Source organism: Coregonus clupeaformis, chromosome 25 (assembly GCF_020615455.1).
Source record: "Coregonus clupeaformis isolate EN_2021a chromosome 25, ASM2061545v1, whole genome shotgun sequence".
NCBI classification, from domain to species: Eukaryota; Metazoa; Chordata; class Actinopteri; order Salmoniformes; family Salmonidae; genus Coregonus; species Coregonus clupeaformis.
The window spans coordinates 31,257,625-31,279,301 of NC_059216.1; the positions used below are offsets into that span (position 1 = coordinate 31,257,625).

Consider the following 21,677-nt stretch of genomic DNA (forward strand, 5'->3'; position numbering starts at 1 on the left):
TAAAATGGATAAAATATTTGTTTTCCCCTCATCAATTTACACACAATACCCCATAATGACAAAGCGAAAACAGGTTTTTAGACATTTTTGCTAATGTATTAATAAAAAACGGATACCTTATTTACATAAGTATTCAGACCCTTTGCTATGAGACTCGAAATTGAAATCAGGTGCGTCCTGTTTCCATTGATCATCCTTGAGATGTTTCTACAACTTGATTGGAGTCCACCTGTGGTAAATTCAATTGATTGGACATGATTTGGAAAGGCACACACCTGTGTATACAGTGGGGAAAAAAAGTATTTAGTCAGCCACCAATTGTGCAAGTTCTCCCACTTAAAAAGATGACAGAGGCCTGTAATTTTCATCATAGGTACACGTCAACTATGACAGACAAATTGAGAAAAAAAATCCAGAAAATCACATTGTAGGATTTTTAATGAATTTATTTGCAAATTATGGTGGAAAATAAGTATTTGGTCACCTACAAACAAGCAAGATTTCTGGCTCTCACAGACCTGTAACTTCTTCTTTAAGAGGCTCTTCTGTCCTCCACTCGTTACCTGTATTAATGCCACCTGTTTGAACTTGTTATCAGTATAAAAGACACCTGTCCACAACCTCAAACAGTCACACTCCAAACTCCACTATGGCCAAGACCAAAGAGCTGTCAAAGGACACCAGAAACAAAATTGTAGACCTGCACCAGGCTGGGAAGACTGAATCTGCAATAGGTAAGCAGCTTGGTTTGAAGAAATCAACTGTGGGAGCAATTATTAGGAAATGGAAGACATACAAGACCACTGATAATCTCCCTCGATCTGGGGCTCCACGCAAGATCTCACCCCGTGGGTCAAAATGATCACAAGAACGGTGAGCAAAAATCCCAGAACCACACGGGGGACCTAGTGAATGACCTGCAGAGAGCTGGGACCAAAGTAACAAAGCCTACCATCAGTAACACACTACGCCGCCAGGGACTCAAATCCTGCAGTGCAAGACGTGTCCCCTGCTTAAGCCAGTACATGTCCAGGCCCGTCTGAAGTTTGCTAGAGTGCATTTGGATGATCCAGAAGAGGATTGGGAGAATGTCATATGGTCAGATGAAACCAAAATATAACTTTTTGGTAAAAACTCAACTCGTCGTGTTTGGAGGACAAAGAATGCTGAGTTGCATCCAAAGAACACCATACCTACTGTGAAGAATGGGGGTGGAAACATCATGCTTTGGGGCTGTTTTTCTGCAAAGGGACCAGGACGACTGATCTGTGTAAAGGAAATAATGAATGGGGCCATGTATCGTGAGATTTTGAGTGAAAACCTCCATCAGCAAGGGCATTGAAGATGAAACGTGGCTGGGTCTTTCAGCATGACAATGATCCCAAACACACCGCCCGGGCAACGAAGGAGTGGCTTCGTAAGAAGTATTTCAAGGTCCTGGAGTGGCCTAGCCAGTCTCCAGATCTCAACCCCATAGAAAATCTTTGGAGGGAGTTGAAAGTCCGTGTTGCCCAGCGACAGCCCCAAAACATCACTGCTCTAGAGGAGATCTGCATGGAGGAATGGGCCAAAATACCAGCAACAGTGTGTGAAAACCTTGTGAAGACTTACAGAAAACATTTGACCTATGTCATTGCCAACAAAGGGTATATAACAAAGTATTGAGAAACTTTTGTTATTGACCAAATACTTATTTTCCACCATAATTTGCAAATAAATTCATTAAAAATCCTACAATGTGATTTTCTGGATTATATTTTCTCATTTTGTCTGTCATAGTTGACATGTACCTATGATGAAAATTACAGGCCTCTCTCATCTTTTTAAGTGGGAGAACTTGCACAATTGGTGGCTGACTAAATACTTTTTTTCCCCACTCAGCAAAAAGAGAAACATCCCTTTTTCAGGACCCTGTCTTTTCGTAAAAATCCAAATAACTTCACAGATCTTCATTGTAAAGGGTTTAAACACTGTTTCCCATGCTTGTTCAATGAACCATAAACAATTAATGAACATGCACCTGTGGAACGGTCGTTAAGACACTAACAGCTTACAGACGGTAGGCAATTAAGGTCACAGTTATGGAAACTGAAGAGGCCTTTCTACTGACTCTGAAAAACACCAAAAGAAAGATGCCCAGGGTCCCTGCTCATCTGTGTGAATGTGCCTTAGGCATGCTGCAAGGAGGCATGAGGACTGCAGATGTGGCCAGGGCAATAAATTGCAACGTCCATACTGTGAGACGCCTAAGACAGCGCTACAGGGAGACAGGACGGACAGCTGATCGTCCTCGCAGTGGCAGACCACGTGTAACAACACCTGCACAGGATCGGTACAACCGAACATCACACCTGTGGGACAGGTACAGGATGGCAACAACAACTGCCAGAGTTACACCAGGAACGCACAATCCCTCCATCAGTGCTCAGACTCCGCAATAGGCTGAGAGAGGCTGGACTGAGGGCTTGTAGGCCTGTTGTAAGGCAGGTCCTCACCAGACATCACCGGCAACAATGTCGCCTGTGGGCACAAACCCACCGTCGCTGGACCAGACAGGACTGGCAAAAAGTGCTCTTCACTGACGAGTCACAGTTTTGTCTCACCAGGGGTGATGGTCGGATTTGCGTTTATCGTCGAAGGAATGAGCGTTACACCGAGGCCTGTACTCTGGAGCGGGATCAATTTGGAGGTGGAGGGTCCGTCATGGTCTGGGGCTGTGTGTCACAGCATCATCGGACTGAGCTTGTTGTCATTGCGGGCAATCTCAACACTGTGCGTTACAGGGAAGACATCCTCCTCCCTCATGTGGTACCCTTCCTGCAGGCTCATCCTGACATGACCCTCCAGCATGACAATGCCACCAGCCATACTGCTCGTTCTGTGCGTGAATTCCTGCAAGACAGGAATGTCAGTGTTCTGCCATGGCCAGCGAAGAGCTCGGATCTCAATCTGGGAACTTGCAGGTGCCTTGGTGGAAGAGTGGGGTAACATCTCACAGCAAGAACTGGCAAATCTGGTGCAGTCCATGAGGAGGAGATGCACTGCAGTACCTAATGCAGCTGGTGGCCACAACAGATACTGATTGTTACTTTTGAACCCCCCCTTTGTTCAGGGACACATTATTCAATTTATGTTAGTCACATGTCTGTGGAACTTGTTCAGTTTGTCTGTTGTTGAATCTTGTGTTCATACAAATATTTACACATGTTAAGTTTGCTGAAAATAAACGCAGTTGACAGTGAGAGGACGTTTCTTGTTTTGCTGAGTTTATAAGCTCTGACAGAGCTCCAGAGTTCCTCTGTGGAGATGGAAGAACCTTCCAGAAGGACAACCATCTCAGCAGCACACCACCAATCACGACTTTATGGTAGAGTGGCCAGACGGAAGCCACTCCTCAGTAAAAGGCACATGACAGCCCGCTTGGAGTTTGTCAAAATGCACCTAAAGGACTCTCAGACCATGAGAAACAAGATTCTCTGGTCTGATGAAACCAAGATTGAACTCTTTGGCCTGACAAGCGTCACGTCTGGAGGAAACCTGGCACCATCCCTGCGGTGAAGCATGGTGGTGGCAACATCATGCTGTGGGGATGTTTTTCAGCGGCAGGGACTGGGAGACTAGTCAGGATCGAGGGAAAGATGAACGGCGCAAAGTACAGAGAGATCCTTGATGAACCTGCTCCAGAGGTCTCAGGACCTCAGACTGGGGTGAAGGTTCACCTTCCAACAGGACAACAACCCTGAGCACACAGCCAAGACAATGCAGGAGTGGCTTTGGGACAAGTCTCTGAATGTCCTTGAGTGGCCCAGCCAGAGTCCGGACTTGAACCTGATCGAATATCTCTGGAGAGGCATGAAAATAGCTGTGCAGCGACACTCCCCATCCAACCTGACAGAGCTTGAGAGGATCTGCAGAGAAGAATGGGAGAAACTCCCCAAATACAGTTGTGCCAAGCTTGTAGCGTCATACCCAAGAAGACTCTAGGCTGTAATCGCTGCCAAAGTTGCTTCAACAAAGTACTAAAGTCTGAATACTTATTAGGTCATAGGAAATCCCAGGACATACAGTGCATTTGGAAAGTATTCAGACCCCTTGCCTTTTTCCACATTTTGTTACGTTACAGCCTTATTCTAAAATTGATTAAATAATTTGTATTTACTCAGTGTACACACAATACCCCATAATGACAAAGAAAAATCAGGTTTTAGAAATGTTTGCAAATGTATTAAAAATAAAAACTGAAATATCAAATGTACATGACTTGTGTGGCTTCTGAACGTCATAGAGCAAACGTGTGTGGTTGTGAGAGTCAGATTTTCATAGCTTTTGTAGCTCAAACCATTTGGACTATACAGACCAGTGGTCACCAACCTTTTCTGAGTCAAAATGCAAGCCTATACAATATTAACCAATTAAAAACAGTTCTGTAGCAATGAGGTTTGTGCAGTAGGTTATAGGCCCAATATATTATCACTGCATATAGAGCCCCACAACGGAGGTGTTATAATATCCATAAAACCTAGCGGTCAAACAGAGAAATGGTTCCAATCGTTTTTCCACCATTCATGTTTCACATAGAGAATTTTAGAAGCACTTTTAAAAAGGGCTGTGTTTTGTGTAGGCTTACCCTGGCGTGACGTTTTGATAACCATGTAAATCTCTCTCGGACAAGGTGACTTATCAATATAGTCGGCTCTATTTACTCTGATTCGAAAATACTAATTAGCATCAACGTAGACATCATGCAAGACTACAAATCCCTGCAAGCTCCAGCACGTCATCTCTAGCTGACACCTTTGCTAACAGGTATTGTGTCAATTTAAAACATGCACAACATTTCACAGAATTGTCAATTTAAAGAAATGTAGCCAATTTATTAATTACTAAATGTAGCTAACATTAGATAGTTAATCCAGAGATTCTTACCTTTGCCTTGATTCGGCAGTCTCATCCAGATCATGGCATTTGTAGTTCTTTATGAAGCAACATTAGCGGCTAATTAGCGTTTCATTTTTGGGGGGTAATTACAGGTGACTATATTGATAAAAATCACCTTGTCCTAGAGATTTACACAGTTATGAAAACGTAATGCCAGGGTTAGCCTACACAAAACACAGCCTTTGTTTTAAGTGTTTCTAAAATCCCCTATGGGAAATATGAATGGTGGAAGAACAATTGGAACCATTTCCTTGTTTGACCGCTAGGTTTTATGGGTATTATGACTCATACTGTGGTACTCTATTGGCTATGCTTGAATTGCCCTGCCAATTATATTTGAAAATATGTAGGTATATGATCACACTGGCAATAGATAATTTGTTGTATTACTTGTGAGGCACAGCTGAGTGAGCATAATTTCTTTTTTTATTACTGGACTAATGGCCTGAGGGGAGGGAGCGAGCAGCGGTGAGGCTGCCTCTCACCTGACTCACCGTCCCTCCACTGAGGAAAGGGGACACAGTCTTCCAGCTGATGGCGAAACTCAAGTCCCACTGCATTATTTCTGCATCATGCACCAATTCATGTTCTTACTCCTATGATCAGAGAAAGTGAAATATTCCTCAATATAAAAAAAAAGTTGCTAATAACGCAAGCTTATCGGAACACTTTGCTATACTCATTCATTGCAGCTGCAGTGCTGGTTGTAGCGTGAGTGGAAGTAGGGAGAACGTGCATTTTATGGCTTATAAAAGTGTTGACAGTTCTGAATAACAACATACATGAACTTACTCATTAAAACAGCAGCTCTTTGCTGTATTCCTTGAGTCTCTAGTCATGGTTTTAAAGTTTAGAAATCTCTATCAAATTTTCTGTGCGTTCGAGGTTTCTTTTTACAGTCTATGGCTCGACGAAACTGTGCAGACAGTGATCTGAGCTATCTGATTGGTCAGCGGTAGGCCTATTGGTGCACTTGATTTGTTCTCTGGGTCTGCCGGGTAGGTGGAATTCTACCTTCATTAACATGAAATGGTTCAAAATGGGAACACTGCCTTCCCGGCGCTAGGGCTGCTGAATCAAGTGCACTTATGGCCAACAGCACGAAACAAAAACAAAAAAATAGGAACGCAAGACTTTATCGTTGTTTTTTTACAGAAATGTTTGGTAATCGACCGGTTGATAACCACTGCTACAGATGTTTTTGTATAAAAGACCCAGCCCCGGGCCCTTTCGGGATTCGCCCTTGTCTCATAAACACTGCTCTTGCTCAGTCCCCATTAATCACAGACTAATTGTTGGCATCTACAGATGCAGAATAAATAGACTAATCCAATGGTACAACACAGAAGTCTTGGGCTTTTGACCAATCAATCTTTTTCAGAGCTACACTGATTGTGAAAAAAAATATCAGAATTGGGCTGCCTGTGTAAATGCAGCCTTTGAGTCAACTGTGGAACCTGTTTTTCTGTGAAGCAGTTCATTAGAATATACCAGTAAATAGTTAGGGCACATGGAGGAAAATCTATTCCCAAGTGGGCCGGACCGGTAAAATCATGGTATATATAACTTAAAAACAACAACTTCAGATTGTTTTCTTTGTTTTAATACTATCAACATAAAACATAAAGCTGGAGCCTGAGGACAGTGTGTCCAAAATAGTACAAGCACAACATCACTATTAATCATAAAACACAAGTTTATTTGAAAATTCTAAAGAAAAAGAACACACAAACACACAATGCCTCAGTGATTCACATAACTGTTTCACAGATCACAGAACTATATCAGGGTGTCATTTCTCAGGCAGAAATGTAGATACAAATAATGAAATCCTGTTCCCCAAACAAGTGCAAGAACCACAGAGTCATGAATAGGCTAAATATACAAATAAAATAAAATCAATTAAAAACAATGGCACATCAACATATAAACATAAAGCTTGAGCCTGAGGACAGTGTGTCCAAAAGCACAACATCACTATTAATCATAAAACACCTCAAGTTATTTGAAATTCTGAGGACAAACAACACACAAACACACAATGCCTCAGTGATTCACAGAAGTATATCACAGATCACAGAACTATATCAGGGTGTCTCATGCAGCACTTTAAGTGGGGTTGCATAGTTTATTTGACTCCTGATACCTGGCAACTTTTAGCTTTCACCAGCGCATCAATATCAGGCGTCACATCCTGAGTGGCAGCCAACTTCAGGATGTGATTCAAGTGCTTGTGCGTGAGCCTTGAGCGCAGCTTTGTTTTATTTATGCTCATTACAGAGAACTTGCTCACAAAGATATGTGGTTCCAAACATGCACAACAGTTTTGCAGTGAGGGCTGTCAAGTTGGGGTAACCTGGCAAGAGATTCTGATAAAATGTGTCCAAGCCAGCTGCGGCAAATTTGCCCTTCAAATCCGAGGGATTCACGGTGAATGGCGAACAAAAAACTTTGAAGTCTTTCTCCAGTTCACCAAAAATCTGAAAGCGTTGCTCAAACTCCCTTAACAGTCCCGTTATTTTATCTTTTAACCGCTTCATGTCTGCCACATGTTGGGTCGCGCACACATTTTTCAGACAGGGGAAGTGAGCTGCATCACCACCGGCGAGTTGCGTCTCCCACAATGACAGCTTCAACTTGAAAGAACGTATGCTGTCATAATACTGCGTGGCAACTTTGTTGCGCCCTTGCAGCTGTTTGTTCAAGTTATTCAGGTGCTCTGTAACATCCACCATAAATGCAAGGTCCTGCATCCATTCTGCGGAATTAAATTCTAACACTGGTTTGCCCTTTTCTTCCATGAACTGTTCAATTTCTTCCTCGTAAATCAAAGAAACGCCTCAGCACAGCACCTCGGCTTAACCATCTTACCTCAGTGTGGTATGGCAGGCCATAGATGTGGTCTTTCTCTCTGAGAAGGCTGTCAAACTGACGGTGATTCAGGCTTCTGGATCGGATGAAATTAACAGTTTGGATGACCACCTTCATGATGTTATCCATCTTTAATGACTTGCAACACAAAGCCTCCCTGGTGCAAAATACAGTGAAAAGTCCAAAAATCACGTCCTCCATTTGCAGATTGCACTTTCTCTCTGAACTTTGTCACAACGCCTGCTTTTTTTCCCCGATAATTGAGGGCGCACCATCTGTAGCCAGGCTGACAGCGCGGGACCAGTCCACTCCGACCCTGTCCAGCGCGCCGACGAGTGCAGTGAAAATATCAGCTGCTGTCGTTGTATCTGTCATCGGCACCAACTCCACGAACTCCTCGGTGACGGTCAATGTGTCATCAACTCCGCGGATGAAAATGGCCAGTTGTGCAACATCTGTAATGTCCGTGCTTTCATCAATTGCAACCGAAAACGCAATAAATGACTTTACTTTTTGCTTCAACTGGCTGTCCAAATCCACTGAAAGATCGGAAATCCTGTCTGCAACTGTGTTTCTTGTCAGGCTGATATTTGCAAAAGCCTGGTGCTTTTCAGGGCACACAATCTCTGCTGCCTTCATCATGCATGTTTTTACAAATTCACCCTCACTAAATAGTTGAAGCCACTGCGATTTCATTAGCAATGAGGTAGCTAGCTTTCACTGCAGCGTCACTGATGTCTCGGCTGTGAGTAAACACAGACTGCTGTTTCTTCAGACCCACCAACAGTTCATTCACCTTCTCTCTTCTCCGCTGTCCTTGAGTTGTCATATTTGTCGGCATGAAGACTCACATAGTGGCGACGAAGGTTATATTCTTTCAGCACTGCAACATACAGCTTTCCCATTCAATTCCGTGAATAAATAGAAGGATGACAATTTTTCTTGGAACACTCTGCGTCCACTTTTCTCTTTTTTGACAGAGACATATTGGGGCAATGAGGGTGCCAAAGCACATAATGTTAAAAGTAGAAGCCGTAATAAATATCGCGGGCAAAACAAAGTAGCTCATCCGGACTGGCTGCACTTGCTTGACCTATTTGCTCTGCCCCGGTATAAACAGTTTGTTTGCTTAACACAATTGCTATTGCGCCATCCAGTGGACACAATTGGAACAGCAGTTTATTTTATTGAAAAATTGCAGCTCATTTTTATACTTTACAAAATCATCTCGCGGGCCGGATTAAACCCGTTTGCGGGCCTGATCCGGCCCGCGGGCCGGACGTTTGACACCCCTGAGTTAGGGGTTTGCAGTGCAGCCAACACTTCTGCCCATTAGATTCCATCTGAACATGGTTGTATAATACACTTGACAGTGACACTTTCTTAATGGTTCAAATCAGACTTTTATGGCAACAAATTGCATGAATCCTTTTTTTTTTACACAACCCACTTTGTCACTAGTAGGTATAAGTTATAAAGGTCATTACAGAGGTCTTCATTTTTTGTCATGTGAAATATTGCTTATTGTGACAGTGTAAATGCTTAATCTGCATTACCAGTAATTTCCAAATTAAGTTCTACAAGCCCTAAACAAGAAAAATAAACCAACATCTTAAGACGTGTTTTTATGGACATGAATGGTGATCGTCACTCTAAAGTACAGAAATATTGTCTCCATCCATACTGAACAATGGGTAGTAGAATACAGCTATCGGGTCCAACAATTGAAGTAAGCCAAAATGTATTGTGTCCTATCCTATCATTTAAGCCACCTATTCGAATCACCTGTAGTATAAAGACCCACACAACACACCAATGAGGTTTTAGGCACCCACGTTACTATAAATAGTATAAATCTACCCTTTGGAGGAAAACAAATGCCACTAGTTAATCTCCCCCCCAACGTTGAACTGCTGCAGTAAAGTTATCTGTCCCATCCCCCACCCACACAGGCCTGACCGGTAAGTAAACAGCAGAAAGTGCAATGTCATCATTTAGTGAGAAGAACTAAGGTCATGCCCATTGTTTGGCATTCGTCAGTCTTCAAACACAATCCTTACATGAACCATTTTGATGTAATGCAGCATGAAGGAAGGATCTGTCACAAATGGCACCCTATTCCCTATGTAGTGCACTTCTTTTGACCAAGGCCCATAGGGCTCTGGTCAAAAGTTGTGCACTATATAAAGGCATAGGGTAACATTTGGGATGTAGCAAAGAAACATTAAGAACCGACAATATGGATGGGTACACGGGAAAGCAACAGAAGGTCCAGTCTCTCTTTGAATAGTCTTCTCACAACTGCTGGGATGGAGCGTGCGGATGGCCGAGGGTTGCGAGAGAGACTACTCTTTGAATAACACCCTCCTCAAGCGCCAGTCTTTCTCACTATAACCATTTTTACCAGAAGAATCACTGCTGTCAATGACAACATTCTCCTTCTTTAGAAAGTGAGCAATACATTTCCCTTCCTCCCACAGGGATTCAGTCATGCAATTTAGTAAAAACAAATATCCCTTCTTGGTGGTAGTGGACCAGGACTGCAGGCTGACTACAGGCAGAGGGCAGAACAGAACAGTCTCGGTGTGGTGGTCGGTGGTAGTGCTGCATAGCTCCAGCCAGTCCTGGGGTGTATTCATTAGACACCAAACGGACTGAAACACTACCTGAACTTGTTCAATAAAAAACCCTTGTTTTCATTCTACGTTGCAAAACTTTTTTCTAGTGTGCCCTAATATATACGACCCTGGCCAGTGAGCCTCCAGCCTCCCTCAGCGCTGGCCGGTGTAGGCCCGAAACCAGGAGGTGACGGAGGCTGCTGCTGAGGAGATCATGCCCCCGGCCTGGCCCACGGGCTGGGACACCTGCATGGTTGTGCTCTGGGACAGGTCCATGGGCTGGGAGGGGATGTCACAGAAGCGCGGGCTGGGGACCGTTTCCCAGTCTGTCCCCAGGTCTGTCTCCTCGTCCGTCACCATCTCATCCCCGCTCTCCTCTGCCGGGCCGGCCGCCTCCGGCTCAACAAACTCCATGGAGTCCTCCAGGTCTGCAGTCACCTCGTATGGACCCGTCCTGCACAGAGAGATGAGATAGTCAGGCTGCGTCCCAAATAGCAACCTATTCCATATATAGTGCACTACTTTTGACCAGGGATCTTCTTACCTGCCCAGGTTTTTGTTGTCAGGAGAGACGAGGAACATGATGTTCCTCAGGGTGTGGTGAGGGTGCAGCAGCTCACTCTCAACATGCTGCACAGGAATACACACAACTGGTTAGTGACGTGCATCTCCGGTGTGGGCTGATACATACAAGCTAGATCAATCATGTAACAAAGTGATTAACAGTAACACGGCCTAGAACCCAGAAGAGCAAGCAGCAGCACAGTGGCAAGGAAAATATACTCCCAGAAGGAAAACTTCTAGACAAACCATGCTCTGTAGTACCTGTGAGAAGCAGAGGTGAAGGATGTTGGTGTTGAGCTTGGTGACAGCCCGGGTGAACCTGTACCGGCTCAGGCTGTCACCACAGAACTCACTGTTACACAACTTCTTGGGCAGATTGACATCCAGGATGTGAGAGAGGATGTTGATGAGCTGGGTAGCAAAACAGAGGGCTGCACTGATGGTGTGGGCTGGGTTGATGTGGTCCAGCTCTGGAAATGGAAGCTCTTTATGAGAACAAGTAGCCTTGGCACAGTACAAGTCAATATTGCCGATTGGTCATCTCTAAGGACTAGATGTTCCTCTCAATCTGCTAGTCGTTTTTCCTTGTTACATCTCAAAAGACAGATCATTTGATTATGATGTTTTGGTAAGTGTGTAGAGCTAGAAAGGTATACTAAAACATATAGTAAAATGTATGCACTCACTGTACTAAATGGCATATATAATTATTACATGCAACATATTTTGCTATAAACGTCCTACCGGGCCCCTCGTTGGTGCTCTTCTCCTCCACCCAGCTGTAATAGGGGGAGCAGTCCCCATTGCTGGGCAGCGTGACCCTGGGTCCAGTGATGCTAATGGAGGTCTCTCCATTCTGGTCGTCCCAGATCCAGCGCCCTGACAGGTAGGTGGTGCGGCGGGCCTCAGCCAGCTCACTAACTGTGCTGGAGGTCAGGGCCAAGTCGCACTCCGACAACACGTCTGCTGGGTCCCTGAGAGAAAGGAGCAAAGAGAGGGAGAGACTGTCATTACAGGATGAGTATCTCTATACTGTAACTCTTTCAATCAAACAGCAGATGAGAGGTCCCTCAGCATGCACTTTAAAATTAGAATCAAGAATCAGCTGACCGAGACTGACCCAAATCCTAAAACAACAACCAATGTCTCAAATGGCCAGAGAGCCTTGGTATTGGTGCTGTCCTTAAACTAAAGCCCATTGCCGTAATGCTGGCCAGTCATGGATGGATGTCATGGATGGAGTAATATTTAATACTTGGCTCTGGCCAATGTGGTATGACAGTGGTTACCAAAGCTCTCCTCAAGGACCCCCAGCTGTTTCATGTATTTGAGAGCCAGCACACGTGATTCAACTTGTTAACTTATCATCAAGCCCTTGATTAGGTGAATTGGGTGAGCTAGTGTAAAATGCACTTTAAACAATGGCAATGCTTACCTGCTGCCCTGTTTCTCCTCCTGTGTGGGGAAGATGTGAGCGGTGAGCTCCAGGATGTGTCCTCTGCGGACCTCAGCCAGGTGCTCCAGACGACCCTGCAGCTCCTTGCCCCTCTTCTCCAGCAGCTCTCCCAGCCGCCGGTTGTGTCTCTCTATCTTGTCCCTCTTCTCCTGATGGCGGCTGGCCCGCCGCTGCAGCCTCTGGCTCTCCTCTTGGGAGCGAAGCAGCAGGTCCTTACCTGGGAGGAGAGGGAGAGATGAGTTGATTGACTAATATGGGTCAAGTGGCAGCCTATTCCCTACACACTGCACTACTTTTGACCAGGGCCCATAGGGTCTGCACGAAATAGGGAATAGGGTGCGATTTGGGATGCAAGCCAATGTCTTACACCTTTTCAGGTTTGCCTGTTTTCTTAAAGACAGGTTTCATAAAGACATGGGTATGAGGAAGACAATAAATCAAGATTATTATTTTAATAATGTAAAATAGAATAGAACAGTCAAATAGTGCATTGTCATTCACACTCACCTCCATATGTATTTGGACAGTGAAGCTAACATTTTAAATTTGAGAAAATGTTTTATATGAGGCGAAAGTACAGAATGTCACCTTTTATTGGAGGGTATTTTCATACATATCTGTTTTATGGTTTAGAAACAGGGGTGCGTGTATAAATACACATGGAGGTGAGTATCACTGATTTGAATGTCTGATTTGAATGGGTGTCAAAGCCATGTAACTCACCACTTTTCACCTCTTCATTCCCACAACCAATAGCCTCCTTCAGCTGCTCTAGTTTCATCTTGCATGACATGATCTTCCATTTCTGAATAAAACAGAATACAAATGCTAAGGGTAGATGGGAGTTGAAGAGAACAGGCAGGATATTGACGCATTTGAAAAACATAAATTTACGAGAATGTATATAAATATGGGAGGTCCTCTACTCATAACTCAACTTACCAGCTGATCTGCCTGGACTTTCTTGTCCATGGCTGCAATGACCCTGGAAGAAAGAGTAGAGTGTAATATCGATATGGTTACAAAATAAATGGAAGGTAGAAATAGAAATGCTTGAAAACTGCAAAGTAATATTTAGCATATTCATGATAGCTGCAAATATTCTACTGTACGTCTGTTGGAGAAGTTCTTTGTCCTTCTTCAGCATTTGAAGTCTTTCCAATTTTTCAGTGTATCTGGAAAAAAATAGTTACCATTAGAAAACCTACATTAAAAAACAATGGAGCCACCCTGGTCATAGACTGTTCTCTCTGCTACCGCACAGCAAGCGGTACCAGAGCGCCAAGTCTAGGTCCAAAAGGCTTCTTAACAGCTTCTACCCCCAAGCTTATCATGGCTACCATGACTATTTGCATTGAATTGAATGCGGCCAAAGTGCCCATTGCCCACTCCAAGCAGGTGTTGGGCAAGAGAGTGTGGCCTAGCTCCCTCCCTACTTCACACAAACAAGTTGAGATGTACTGTACTTTTGTGAAACTAAACAAAAATGTAGTCTATTTGATTCTGAAATCCCCAAAGTATGTCAGTCACAGTGTAAGTAAAGTATTAATCGACCTTCACGACTACAAAGAGCCATGACGTCACGATGACAGAGTTATTTTCCGTTTCAAGACACTAGAAAGTTAGTTACTGTAAGTACTCTGTTGAGGGCGAGAAAGTTGGTGCTCAAATTACATGATTCAAAATAACATAGCTAAGTGTTATGCAATCTAGGTCAAGAACGTTCCACATACAGCCTTACTAGGTATAACTTTTTTATGTTACACTTGTAAACAAGCTTGCTAGCTAGCTTAGCTGACGTTTTGCTACGGGTAATAATGGTTGTACAGTAGCTAAACAACATAGCTACACTACCAGTAGCTAGCCAGGCAGTTAGTTTGTTTGATTGTTGGTAGCTATTAAATGCAATGTTAGCTGATGATGCATAGCCAACATTTCACTACTAAAGCCTTTATTTAGAGCTGTGTTATGAAGTTAGCTGAATGTAAACACGCACCGTTCAGGGTTTCTACCGTCGAAGTATACGAAATCGCCTGCATGGATGCATCGGGCACAAGTCAGCTTGCGCCTGGCGGTGTTGCAGAGGGGACATCGCTCCACCGCGACATACAAACCCTCCGCATCGTCCACAGACTCCACCATTAGAGATCCAGGGGAACCTGTAGTGGTTGTGGTGTGTAAGTGGTGCGAGCGAAGCTGTGGCCGAGCCCCGGGCAGCGCTCCCAAAGTCCCTTCGCCAGAGCAGACTTCGCTTCGCAGTGAGGATGCCATGGAACTACCGTTCAAGCGCTAACGTTAGCTAACCCAGCTAGCTAAATTATAGCTATTCTGGCTACTGGTATCCAGTCTGATAGTTTCCACTACTTATTGTAAATGTTACGGATATATTTATCACCGCAATGCCGTCTTCATTTTCGGAAATGTGGCTATGTTCAGTCATGGAATATATGGCTGCTGTTATCTAGCCAGCAGCAAACGGTGTCCCTGTATTTTGCGTGAGATGGTTTGTTTATGTACGCATGGTCACGTGGGCATGTTAATATAATATTTGCTGTAGATTTACACACAGGTGATTTACAACCGAAAATGTACTGCATGATGTATAACATGCAGACTTATATTTTATTCTCTTTTTTTGAGAAGGTACAGTATTCTATGACAGATTAATTCATTACAAAATTATAAAAGTACATTGCAATTTGACCATCTACACACTTCCCACAAGTGCAACACACAAAATGTAACAATTTAGGACGCAGTTATGTTTTAACAGAAATTAAGATTAAGTGCATCAACTGCTTTCATTGACTTCACACAAATCAGCGAATGCACTTCTTCATTGCTTTCTGAATCCCTTCAGAATGGGGTAGATGTTCTCAAAGGCTTCATAGATTTCTCCACGTTCTTTAGCTCCTGAAAGAAAATGGAGAGTATTTCTGGCTACATTTTTTTACGTGAAGATTTAAATCAACATTTATTTTCAAATGTGAAAAGCAAGCACGTCATCATAGTACTGTTTCTATTAGACACATTCAGGTAGGTCCCTCCCTGTTAGGCGTAACAGTCAATACCCCGTACAGTAGGTGGCGGCAATACACCAATATGTGTAGTCTGCCATACAACTTTAAAGAAGAAGAATAGCCGTAAAAGCAACCCCGTGAGAACGTGGCAGAAGCAGATGTTATGTTTAAATCAGATGGCGTCTGGAGTGAACATGAAAATAATTGGATTACAGTGGCGAATGCAAAAGGAAGTAAGAGAAGTAAAGTGGAATCTAGTAAATCCAGGCCTAGTTAGTCTTTGGTCAGAGTAAGGGTTTTGCATCGATGTTACCTGGGAGATCCGATTGAAGTCTATAAAACTTGTGGATGGGTTGGATGAGGTGGCGTTGATGAGTGTAATGAGAAGTGGGCTTATTTTTTTGTGTATCTATGGAACAGAAGGAGTGTGCTTTATGCCTCAAGAAGATAACGAATTGGAATGTGTCGTGTGTGGATCTTCGAAGCAGGGCACCTATCAAGGGTGTTATCTCTGGGGTGGCACTAGAAGTAAAAGCAAAGGATATACAGTATGTGAATAATTGGATCAAGTGGTTGGTACACACCGACTGATCCACATGGTGGATGGAGCTAGGAAACCCACTCCATTCATTCTATTGTTTTTTGATGAAGAGTCTCTCCCTTCTCACCAGTATTTGGGTTGTATGAGATACCCTGTGAGAGCCTTAGTTCCCAAACCCATGCAGTGTTATTTATTCCACCCTTCCCGCAAAGGATTATGTTTTGTTTCAATACCCCCTACAGTCGGTGGTAGCAATACACCAATGGGTGTAGTCTGCCATAAAACCTTACAAGAATAGGCATAATGGATACGCCCCAGGGTCACGTTCAGTAGCCAAACATTGTTGAACGTTGCAGATAAAAATACCATGAATAGAGCCGACATGATTCTATATGCCAGAGAGGCATTTGTTTTACATAGCATATTTCTATCGGAATGTTCTTCAACAGTGTCCTGCTGAACCCGCCCCAGTTGTCAACATACGTACCTGTCAGAACCACTTTTCCAGACACAAAGATCAGTAGCACAATACGTGGTTTCACCATGCGGTAGATCAAACCAGGAAACAGTTCTGGCTCATAACTAGAGGGCCAAAAGGTATCACACAGTTAGCTACAGGAGAATAGAGAATAGGTTGTTCAGGTCTGGAGTATACAGTTGGGAGAACAAGTATTTGATACACTGCCGATTTTGCAGGTCTTCCTACTTACAAAGCATGTAGAGGTCTGTAATTGTTATCATAGGTACACTTCAACTGTGAGAGACGGAATCTAAAACAAACATCACATTGTATGATTAAGTAATTAATTTGCATTTTATTGCATGACATAAGTATTTGATCACCTACCTACCAGTAAGAATTCCGGCTCTCACAGACCTGTTAGTTTTTCTTTAAGAAGCCCTCCTGTTCTCCTCTCATTACCTGTATTACCTGCACCTGTTTGAACTCGTTACCTGTATAAAAGACACCTGTCCACACACTCAATCAAACAGACTCCAACCTCTCCACAATGGCCAAGACCAGAGAGCTGTGTAAGGACATCAGGGATACAATTGTAGACCTGCACAAGGCTGGGATGGGCTACAGGACAATAGGCAAGCAGCTTGGTGAGAAGGCAACAACTGTTGGCGCAATTATTAGAAAATGGAAGAAGTTCAAGATGACGGTAAATCACCCTCGGTCTGGGGCTCCATGCAAGATCTCTCCTCGTGGGGCATCAATGATCATGAGGAAGGTGAGGGATCAGCCCAGAACTACACGGCAGGACCTGGTCAATGACCTGAAGAGAGCTGGGACCACAGTCTCAAAGAAAACCATTAGTAACACACTACGCCGTCATGGATCAAAATCCTGCAGCGCACGCAAGGTCCCCCTGCTCAAGCCAGCGCATGTCCAGGCCCGTCTGAAGTTTGCCAATGACCATCTGGATGATCCAGAGGAGGAATGGGAGAATGTCATGTGGTCTGATGAGACAAAAATAGAGCTTTTTGGTCTAAACTCCACTCGCCTTGTTTGGAGGAAGAAGAAGGATGAGTACAACCCCAAGAACACCATCAAAACCGTGAAGCATGGAGGTGGAAACATCATTCTTTGGGGATGCTTTTCTGCAAAAGGGACAGGACGACTGCATCGTATTGAGGGGAGGATGGATGGGGCCATGTATCGCGAGATCTTGGCCAACAACCTCCTTCCCTCAGTAAGATCATTGAAGATGGGTCGTGGCTGGGTCTTCCAGCATGACAACGACCCAAAACACACAGCCAGGGCAACTAAGGAGTGGCTCCGTAAGAAGCATCTCAAGGTCCTGGAGTGCCCTAGCCAGTCTCCAGACCTGAACCCAATAGAAAGTCTTTGGAGGGAGCTGAAAGTCCGTATTGCCCAGCGACAGCCCCAAAACCTGAAGGATCTGGAGAAGGTCTGTATGGAGGAGTGGGCCAAAATCCCTGCTGCAGTGTGTGCAAACCTGGTCAAGACCTACAGGAAACGTATGATCTCTGTAATTGCAAACAAAGGTTTCTGTACCAAATATTAAGTTCTGCTTTTCTGAGGTATCAAATACTTATGTCATGCAATAAAATGCTAATTAATTACTTAAAAATCATACTTCTGGATTTTTGTTTTAGATTTCGTCTCTCACAGTTGAGGTGTACCTATGATAAAAGTTACAGACCTCTACATGCTTTGTAAGTAGGAAAACCTGCAAAATCGGCAGTGTATCAAATACTTGTTCTCCCCACTGTATTTGAATATTCTGTGAAAAAGGAGTGAATAAAATACACTATAGTATTCAATCAACAAAATGGACAGAATATCTCTGACTAAAGGATGTCAGCTAATTGTTGTCTATATTCCGGTTTTCTACACTCCCCCACATGGATTTAAAAGGAATGGACTACTGGGGTGTGGAATATGGTGGTGGAAACTCTCCTGCCATGCTTGCACCAATGCAATGCTTTTAAACACATGAAAGGGAGTGAACACTTCTGGAGAAGGTTAGAAAATCCTAACGCAGCCACTAAATGTACCTGCTGAACTGCTGATGAGTCAGCACCAGACCCTCCAGCCGGATGGGGAAGCAGACATCACAGCTCCCCACCATGTTCTGTATCTTGAAGTCTAGGAATTTTGCTGGAAAGCCCAGCTTCTGCACCACTCGAGCATACTTGCGGGCAGCTAGGCGAGACTGCTCCTCACTGTCAGAATAGAGAGAAAAAACAGCATAGTGGCATGGCTCAAGCAATGAGAGGTTTAGATGTAAAAAAAAAAAATAAAAGGCCCTGGAAATGAGTGTGATACCAGTGTTCAGTAGGGCACACTAACAAAACATCTTGCAACATAAAAACAAAAATGTGCTTTTATTGGAAAAGTTCAGGTAATCTCAATTTCACTCAGTTTCTAAACATTTTCTTTCTACTGAACACAACCATGGTTCATGGTGTCTGTCTGTGACATACTGTCCTTACGTCTCACCTCTTGGCTCCTGTGCAGACCATCTTTCCAGAGCTGAAGATGAGCGCTGTGGTCCTAGGCTCCAGTATTCTCATAATGATGGCAGCAAAACGCTGAAACATGAGTACAATGCCCACATCATGGCATAACAATGGAAAACTAAATATCTGATCGTAACCAATTACAATCATTCAAGAAAACATCATTTGGAACAAGTTACACCATACTGTATATAAAACTAAGTATGGACTGGATATACTTGAATACCTTGGGGTTGTACTCAGCATTTCTGGCTTGTAGAGCGATGGATTTCAGGTCCAGTGGGCAGGCCAGATTCACTGTGGATACAATATTCCTGGGCATAAACAATAAACGGGCTCACATGCAAGCACTGATCAATATTAGCTCATCAATACAAGCAAGACGAGTAGGGGCCATTCCGACATGGTACACTATTCCCTATTTAGTGCACCGCTTTTGGCCAGAGCAAACCCTATTCCCTCCCTGTATAGTGCACTACTTCATTTCCCAGGGTCGTATTCATTAGTGCAAACCCTAGTATTAGCAAAACCATTCACAACAGAAACCATTTAGATAGTTTGGAGTAGCCCTTGACCATGACTCTCAGTTCCATTACATTACACGAGTCATTGGACGAAGGATTCTTCTGTAGGGGGGAGTTTTGTTAAGAGTCCTGATGCTCGGTTTGATCATTAAAACGCATCGCTTGCGGGACGCTTTTGGAAGCATAAGGATCTTTCTTTCATATCGGCAAAATTTTTTTTATTGGTACACCCCTTTATAGGGTTAGGGTTCCCACACTGCCATATTTCCATGTTACAGTGCTTGTTTATGGAAAACAGAGTGGACTATATGCACTAATTAGTTATAATAGTTATCTGCGTCTCCAAACACCTGTGTGTAAAAGGAAGACAGATGCCACAAACATGTTGTTGTCACTGAAAAATACAGTTGGCTGCAACTGTTAACAGTAAGTGTGTATTTTGCATTTGTGAAATTATTTTGATTTAATATGAAAGTAGAGGGATTTATGATTCAAGAACCTTACTGCAATTGAGAATCGATTCACCTTTAGATTGAGTATTTAGCTGTTTTTGCTTCCATAGCCAATTTGCCCTTTAAACAGAACATGTAAGATCCTTGGGCTAAGGAGTAATGTTAGGCTCCTTTAGTCCAATATTGGGCTAAGTTTGGCGTAAACAGTTTATGTTGCAAAACGTTTTGCTAAGATGTGCATTATGAATACAACCCAGGTAATTGTAACATTACGCACTGTAACATGGGGATGATTCCAGAACTCTCAGCCACTGGAGTCATGGGACAGAAGGTAGAGGCTCCCAGCATGGCCACCTTTTTAGGGTCAGTCTCAGCAGACTCCTCTTGTCTATAGCCATTGAAGACGCCACTGTTTTGTGTCACGTTAGCATTAGAAGCAGCGTTTCCACTGGTCTCTTCCGGCAGATCATCAGGCAGGAAGCGGAGATCCAGATCCTCCCTGACGTTCTTTTCCGGTTGGCTAAAGGAGGAGAGGAAGGATGGGTCCTGAAGCTGAGTGGAGGCCTGCATGCCCAGGTCCCCTTCAAACAGGTAGCCAGAGGCATCCTAAAAATCACACCAGACACAAGAAAAACCAATGAAGAGTGTGGAATTACATAGATTTTTTTTAAACTATAGGCTTATGAGTATTAAACACCTGCTGGTTGAAGTTATTTCAAATGTTGGGTTAATTTGAATGAATAATACACTGTTTGTTTCGCCCCCCTCAAAAACACTCCATTGACTTCTATCATAATCCCCTTATAATAATAAATAATAATATGCCATTTAGCAGACGCTTTTATCCAAAGCGACTTACAGTCATGCGTGCATACATTTTTTGTGTATGGGTGGTCCCGGGGATCGAACCCACTACCTTGGCGTTACAAGCGCCGTGCTCTACCAGCTGAGCTACAGAGGACCACACTGGCATGTAGGGTACTTACTGGTACATTTCCAATTGGGTCATCAAAAATAACTCACCAATGCTGAATCTTCCTCCATGATTGACCATGTAGAAACACAAACAGGATTCACTTTTAGACACCACTGGGAGCCTTAGTGTCGTTCATTGATTGACAGACAACTAAATTAACTACAGGTGTGAACGCTTTGGAGAAAATGCCCATGCCCTGCAGGAATACAATATGGTGTAATTGCAGACCGCAATTCGGGGCGTTTCTTGATGTGGGCATTCCTTGATATCAGGAAACAACCATTGGTGCCTGCCATTGGTTAGTCCATTGATACCTGCCATTGGTCAGTTCCGGTATTACGAGACTGATGGTTTCTCCACACAGATGATTTGTTTACATAGCAGGTTAGGTTAATTAATGTGGCAGGTTAGGATAATTAGGTTAAGGTTAGGAAAAGGGTTAGGCTTAGCTACAATACTACAGTTGTCGACAACTGTTGTCCCCGACATGAAAGAAACTGCCAGGGACCAATGGCAAGTATGACATCAAGAAACGCTGAGATATCAGAAAATGCCCCTAATCGTGGTTTGAAATTACACCCTTCTCCAGGAGTATCCGGTTTCTGGTAACTAGGATAAAGTACATTGTGCGCTAAAAGTATTTAAATTATAATATTATAATGGACCACCATAGGGATTTTCGCTCACCTGATTTTCATAGTGTCTTCCACCAGAAGAGGGAGACAA

At 43.5% G+C, this 21,677-nt stretch overlaps 2 protein-coding genes across 2 annotated transcripts; both read right to left on the reverse strand.

Moving 5' to 3' along the window:
• Window positions 1-9,192: 9,192 nt before the first annotated feature.
• Window positions 9,193-14,935, reverse strand: atg14 (autophagy related 14). Its single transcript, XM_041848103.2, has 9 exons — window positions 14,444-14,935; window positions 13,560-13,622; window positions 13,390-13,432; window positions 13,171-13,252; window positions 12,427-12,664; window positions 11,736-11,965; window positions 11,253-11,461; window positions 10,972-11,057; window positions 9,193-10,881 (listed from the first exon to the last, which is right to left on the reverse strand). Exons 1-9 carry the CDS (start codon window positions 14,716-14,718, stop codon window positions 10,581-10,583), a joined length of 1,527 nt encoding a protein of 508 aa, XP_041704037.1. The 5' UTR covers window positions 14,719-14,935; the 3' UTR covers window positions 9,193-10,580.
• Window positions 14,936-15,154: 219 nt separating this feature from the next.
• tbpl2 (TATA box binding protein like 2) lies at window positions 15,155-21,070 on the reverse strand. Its single transcript, XM_041848105.1, has 7 exons — window positions 20,999-21,070; window positions 20,253-20,581; window positions 19,226-19,313; window positions 18,980-19,071; window positions 18,535-18,702; window positions 16,496-16,590; window positions 15,155-15,360 (listed from the first exon to the last, which is right to left on the reverse strand). The coding sequence occupies exons 1-7, from the start codon at window positions 21,017-21,019 to the stop codon at window positions 15,284-15,286; spliced, it is 870 nt and encodes a 289-aa protein (XP_041704039.1). The 5' UTR covers window positions 21,020-21,070; the 3' UTR covers window positions 15,155-15,283.
• Window positions 21,071-21,677: the final 607 nt, after the last annotated feature.

Coding starts and splice junctions, on each gene's coding strand:
- atg14 (XM_041848103.2), bottom strand. CDS start 14,718: ATGGCATCCTCACTGCGAAGCGAAGTCTGCTCTGGCGAAGGGACTTTG. Junction 13,623..14,443: donor GACGGTAGAAACCCTGAACG/GTGCGTGTTTAC, acceptor ATTTTTTTCCAG/ATACACTGAAAAATTGGAAA. Junction 13,253..13,389: donor AAGTCCAGGCAGATCAGCTG/GTAAGTTGAGTT, acceptor TGTTTTATTCAG/AAATGGAAGATCATGTCATG.
- tbpl2 (XM_041848105.1), bottom strand. CDS start 21,019: ATGGAGGAAGATTCAGCATTG. Junction 19,314..20,252: donor GGAATCATCCCCATGTTACA/GTGCGTAATGTT, acceptor GTTTATGCCCAG/GAATATTGTATCCACAGTGA. Junction 18,703..18,979: donor GTCTGCACAGGAGCCAAGAG/GTGAGACGTAAG, acceptor CTATTCTGACAG/TGAGGAGCAGTCTCGCCTAG.